Source organism: Armigeres subalbatus, unplaced genomic scaffold, assembly GCF_024139115.2.
Source record: "Armigeres subalbatus isolate Guangzhou_Male unplaced genomic scaffold, GZ_Asu_2 Contig696, whole genome shotgun sequence".
Taxonomy (NCBI): domain Eukaryota; kingdom Metazoa; phylum Arthropoda; class Insecta; order Diptera; family Culicidae; genus Armigeres; species Armigeres subalbatus.
Genome location: NW_026943474.1, coordinates 20,506 through 26,626, shown reverse-complemented (window position 1 = coordinate 26,626; position 6,121 = coordinate 20,506). Strand labels below are relative to the sequence as shown.

Below are 6,121 nucleotides of genomic sequence, written 5' to 3'. Positions count from 1 at the left end.
ACCTAAACGATCTTCCTTTCTTGCGGAGGTGGTGAGATTAGCAACTGCAATCATGTCAGGACTTAAAACAAGACAATTCAACAATGTTGGGTTCAAGATATTAGCTAGGGGTTAAATTGATAATCCTGTTCATCATTATACTGAAAATATCACTTACCACAGAAGGTGCGTCCTCCTTGTTATCCTTTGTCTTTTGATCACCACTAGAGATAGCAGTGCTCCGTTTGTTTCATCTAAAATTGGACGTTCCTCTGCTTTGACGGTTCTGTTCATGTCGCGTATCATAGATTGTTCCTCTATTTTAGCGAAGACAAATGGGAAGCTTCGTTCTCTTCTCTTCCGTTAACGTTGAGAGAAGAGCAAGACGGATGCTCTTTCGAAGGTCCTGATCGTTTTTGCGCAACGTTTGGTTCACCAGATTCCGCTGAGGTGATCGGTGCAAACATGAATTGGGGTGGCTTATCGACCTATGAATATAATGAGGTTGCATTGTTTATTCGCTACCTTGTATCTTGATCAATGAGCAATGTTGGTAAAATCTCAAATCCTCAAATCTCATCAAATATATGTGGAATGGAGTGAAATACATAGACTAACGCAAAATGAACTCCCCAAGAATTATATCGTTTGAGCGGGTCGCATAATGAACGCAAAATGAACTTTGTTCGAGAAGACGACCCGCTCAAATGTCAAAATCCATCAGGTGAATGAATTCGATGAACCCCTGCATAAGTCTATTGTAAGCACAAAACACGACAAGTCTTCAGCAAAAGCAAGAAAATTTCGTTAAATGACCTCCACAGTAGAATGCGGGTTATTGTTGGAATGTTTCCGAAACCTGAAACTCGTGTTCTTGACCACTTTAGTTAGCCTCATAGTTAGAGCCCAAAATATTGACGTTTAGAAGTCGCGCAAACGCTTTGAAGGTGATTTTTCGACCTTCAAGTTTTGATTTTCATGGAAATAATCATAACTATGGCAGTTTCTTCCGATTTGAAATCTATTGTGATTAATCTCTCCAGAATTAAATTTGTGGAACATCTTTTTTTTCAAATCAGCTCCAAATTATGGTTTTATGCCAACTTTGATCTTTTTTTCTATTTTTTTTTTTTTAAAGAAAAATCATATTTAAAAAGGCTCTAACTTAGTCAAATATCAACCGAATCCGGATATTTTTATATGCAATCAAAGAGTTTTTTTCTGTTCTATTTTTTCTTAGAACAGGCTGAGTTTCTGAAATTATTCTTTGGCCATGTTTTTGACCAAATGCTGCAACACATTTTTTTATGGAACGAGGCTATAATTTTATTATTTTCAGAGTACATTTTGAACCTTTTCTTTTCATATGGAAACATACCATAGTCGTGTAGAAATGTTTTAGCATAGTATATTGGCAGAAAACGAATTTCAGGAATTGCAGGAATTTCATTATGTTTTATTGTTTTGGCGTTTTAACAATTAAAGAGATTAGTTACAATAAAAAAAAACTTGGTGGTCAACTCATGCCAGCAGACATAAATACGCTCATTGACACTTTCGCATGCTCACAGGCATATACCCAGGAAACCATTAAGCACTTTAATAAGCCTTATGTTAACCATATATTAGCTTTTCAGTGCCTAAAAGCTGCATATATGATTTTCAAGTGCTTATTGGCAGTATAAACTTTAAGCAATAAAAGAAGCCGTATATCGGTATATAACGCTTCGAAGAAATGCTGACCAGCCCTGTAGATACAAGCCGTATAAGGAAACTATCATTGCCAATTTAGAGCTACAATCTTTGACGTTTATGTGAAATCACAACAATAACGCATAGAATTTCATAACCTGTCCCTTTTACTCGTACAGAGATTTTTTTAAACTTGTGATGTATGCTATTCCGCAAGCATTTGTTTTGAAAACTGCAGCATATTGCATGGAGTATGTATGCCAGATAAATGATTTATAAGCTGTAGACGCTGTAGATTTAGTCTATAGCGATATTTCTCAGTCGTCACTTATAGAATGGATTCATAAAAAAAACCGATAAATACAAAAACTTTCATGTTATTTATAATTTTTCATGTTTCCATTTTCATGCTACCCAGTCCTTGAATTATAGGCAATCAGAATCTTTCTGTTTATCACCCTTCCCAGACACATATCTACTCAATTCTGCGGTAGATCAGATGGCAAACTCATCGGCTACCCGAAACCACATACATCCTCCAAACACAGCAAGCGTTCAAATCCGGAAATTAATATAATTACCAAAAAGAATCAAATTTCCAATGGGAAGAAAAAGGAAAGAATGAATTAAAATGTAAATAAATATTTTTCGTTTCTTTTTTTTTTGTTCCTTCTCCACTCGTCTAAAAATTTTGACATTTTGGCATAGGCGTGGAAAAAATGGTAGGGGCATGCAGTATATCAGCCAAATAATTCGCCAAAAGCGGCTTTTGAGCAGCACTAAAGCATAATTCAGGACTTACTAGCATTGTAACCAACTTTTTTATGCGACTATAAAACCGAAATAAAGCCGGTTTTAACGGCTTAGTGGTTACTTGGGTAATCACATGATCAGACACACAAATAACACACATACCCACAATCACAGTTTCATCACTGACACTAACGGTGTCAGGTCATTTTTCTTTCTCCCTTCTTCATTCTTTCTTTACCCTTCTTTCTTCCTTCACTTTCTTCTTTCTCCTTTTTCTTCCTTTCATTCTTCCGTCGTCCTTTTTCCTTTACCCTTTTTTCTCTTCTTTCTTCCTTCTTGCTTCTTCCTTTATTGTTGCTCCTTCCTTTCTCCTCGTTTTTCCTTCTTTCTTCTTCTTTCTTCCTTCTTCTCTCTTCCTTCCTTCTTCTTCCTTCTTCTTCCTCCCTTTTTCCTTCTTACTTCTTCCATCTACCTTTTTCCTTTCTCCTTCTTTCCTTCTTCTTTCTTCCTTCTTCGTTCTTCCCATTTCTTTCTCACTTATTTTTTTCCTTCTTCCTTTTTCCTTCTTTCTTCTTCCTCTTCCTCTTCCCTTTTCTTTTTTTCTTCTTTCTTCTTCCCATTTCCTTCTTTATGCTTTCGTCCTTCTTCTTTCTTCATCCTGTTTTCCTTCTTTTTCCTTCTTTTTCTCTCTTCCTTCTTAATTCTTGTTTCTTTCATCCTACTTCTTGCTTTTCCCCTTTTTCGTCTTTCTTCTTTCTGTTTCGCTCTTCCTTCTACCTTCCTCCTTCTTTCTTCTTCTTTCTTCCCTTTTCTTCTTCCGTCTTTATTCTTTATCCATCTTTCATCCTTCTTCCTTCATACTTATTTTTTATTTCTTCTTTCTTCTTCTCTCTTCTTTCTTTCTTCTTCCTTGTCTCTTCTTTCTGCTTCCTTATTTCTTGTTTCTTCTTCCTACTTCCATCTTTCTTCTTCCTTCTCCCTTCTTTCTTCTTTCTTATTTCTGGTTTCTTCTTCATACTTCCTTCTTTCGACTTCCGTTTTACTTCTTCCTCACTTCGCACTACTCGCTTCTCATTCGGTCTAATGACCGTTCGGTCCAATGACCTTTCGGCCCAATGACCATTCGGCCTAATGACCCAGCATCGACACCAACTCATACCAGAAGCCACTCATACGCACACTGACACACTTCACAGGTACGCAATCAACTCCCCACGTCCGGATTGGCAATCGGACTTGCAAAGCTAACTGAAGACAAACACCACAGACACATAAAACAAACACTCACGCACTGATTGATAAAATGGGTACAACTTCATCCTAACTATAAAAATTCATTGATAATTAGAGCAACTGGCGGTCATCCGGTACATGCGCTATAACAAAATATCACATTGACGTCATATTATGAATGAATGCCATTGCAAATTACACATATTTATATATTTGGACACCTGTAGCATGAAAAGGAATTCACTGAAAACGAAGTAAATTTTCAATTGATTTCTATGTATCACGGCGTATTAAACACAGAAAAGTGTTCAACAAATAGGGTTTCCCTGAAATTTGTTCATATCAACTCAGCATAACCCTAGGAAGTAATTAAAATGTGGAACCCTAAAGTTTAGTTCAGTATTATTAGATAGAACAGTATTACGCGTCAGCTATACTATTATTCTATGATGAAGTGTGTCTGAAAGACGAAAGAAACCAAAAATAAAATTAAACGGTTCAAAAGAAACCATAACTAAAGTCGGAATACTGCGGTAGGCTAGGCATTTTAACAGAACACTCAACAAAAAACCTGCAAATATGTTTTTAGACAGTGATATGAATCACACAAGTAGACGAGTTAGTGAAAAGTTTGCAGGATAAGCCATTTTGATATAAGTTAGAAAATAAGGAAATGAAAAATTATCACACATTGTTATTAATGGACCATCCAGTATCGTACATTGTCGAAAACAATTTCACTATCGGATTACCCTTATTTTGAATTATTATCAGGTCTTCCAAGTACAATAAGTAGGTATAAAAAATAAGTATTATTATTAGAACTATGCCATCCCTTTTAAACCATACTATGAAACGGTAAATAAGAACAATCTTCATCAAGATTATCATCAGAAAGTAATGAAAATGGTAAAATGTATCTTTTTACCAATTGAATAACACAATACCCACTAAGAAACAGCAATTTTCCTAACAAACAGATGTAACACCAAGCAAACCAAAGCCACTCGTAGGAATTTCCTACTATTGAAGTTTAAAATGAACGAAAAAACATTTCGAAGAAAATTATTTATGCACTTTTAGTGGAATGTCTTCCAATGCCATAAGGCGAGTTTCGTATTACTCCATTTAATTCCACCACGTTATATTCTTTTACAGATATGTATTTCGACCGCAACACTGAAGACGGCCTTACAGTTGCAATCGAAATACGTATCTGTAGAGGAATACAACGTGGTGGAATTTATTGAATAGTTGTACTAAACTCGTCTTATGACAATGAAAATATTGTTGCTGGAAATTTCGTTAGCGTTTCGTATGCTTGTCTGTGGCAGTATCGGATACTCATGTAAGATAGTCTAGTATTAAAGCATATGTTGTTTTCAAATTTAATGAAAAAGTTTAATTATCATCTCTCTTGAATAAAATGAATGGAAAAGATTTACTTAAAATATTCGAAAAAAAATCTCACCTCTGTGATTTTTGTCACTACGGCACCTTTGGATGGTAGGTGGAGAAATTCGATCAGTCCGTTTCCGCAGCTTGACGTCACCAACATTTTTTTTCAGCTTCAGCGGAACTACTGCCTGTTTCCGCATCCTGCTTTGAACGTTCTCACTCTTCAGATGCTTGCTTTGCACCGGTTCAGACGTCAATGACGGCCCGGATCTTTTAAGTCCCGAAGATCGCTCGTCATTAGTAGATGCCTATAGCAAGAAAAAGAAAACGAAATTTTGGAATAGCGAAAAAGCGATCGTGGTAGCTAGCAAACTAACTGCTTTCTACGGAATGTTTGTTTTGTCAGGTAAATCTCCGAGCTAAATCAAGCAATTCTAAGGCATTCACTAATTTTACGACACTCACCTTCGGTATTTCTCGCTTCCGACACTGTTTTACGTTTTGAGAACCGACTAATGGTACGGTTTCCGTTTCGGATTTCCGAGTTGTTTCATAACCGACTCCGCCTGCCAGCTTCTGAAAAAATGACGCAATGGTGGTGGTGGTGATTATTAAAAACAACAAATCAAAAAATCAATTGTCTTACCTGTTTTTTCAAGAACAGCAACTTTGCTTTCCGACTTTGCTCCAACTCAATAGAGCTACGGCGAGTCACAGGAGCCATTTTCCCAATTTAAAATATATTTTCAGGCAAATTATGCACAAACGTGGACAACGCGGCTTTCACTGAGTAAAGAATGGCTCGAAAAAAGGGAGGGAAACTATCTGGCACGCTAATAATAAAATACATACAAACACACAATTTTGACGTTACGTTACACGATAAAAAAAAATACCCCACACGCTCATTTTTTCTACTCAATAGTGAGTGGTTTTGTATTGCCGTTTTTTTTTTCCCATTGAAATTTTACTCACTTTTCATTAAAAGTGGAACCACTCAAAATTTGAGTGGTTCCACTTTTTTTTCAAAAAGTGAGTAAAATTTCTGTGGTAAAAAAAGAGACAA

The 6,121-nt window shown here is 36.2% G+C and overlaps 1 protein-coding gene across 1 annotated transcript; it reads right to left on the bottom strand.

The window, feature by feature from the left end:
• Nucleotides 1–355: 355 nt before the first annotated feature.
• On the bottom strand, nucleotides 356–5,888 carry LOC134204560 (uncharacterized). Its single transcript, XM_062679369.1, has 4 exons — nucleotides 5,702–5,888; nucleotides 5,521–5,631; nucleotides 5,129–5,363; nucleotides 356–467 (listed from the first exon to the last, which is right to left on the bottom strand). Exons 1-4 carry the CDS (start codon nucleotides 5,777–5,779, stop codon nucleotides 460–462), a joined length of 432 nt encoding a protein of 143 aa, XP_062535353.1. The 5' UTR covers nucleotides 5,780–5,888; the 3' UTR covers nucleotides 356–459.
• Between the last annotated feature and the right edge of the window lie 233 nt (nucleotides 5,889–6,121).

Bases quoted from the DNA above. Each gene is read 5' to 3' on its own strand.
- LOC134204560 (XM_062679369.1), bottom strand. From the start codon at position 5,779: ATGGCTCCTGTGACTCGCCGTAGCTCTATTGAGTTGGAGCAAAGTCGG. The intron at 5,632-5,701 runs GTAAGACAATTG...TCATTTTTTCAG, and splicing joins TGCTGTTCTTGAAAAAACAG to AAGCTGGCAGGCGGAGTCGG. The intron at 5,364-5,520 runs GTGAGTGTCGTA...TTCTTGCTATAG, and splicing joins GGAAGCGAGAAATACCGAAG to GCATCTACTAATGACGAGCG.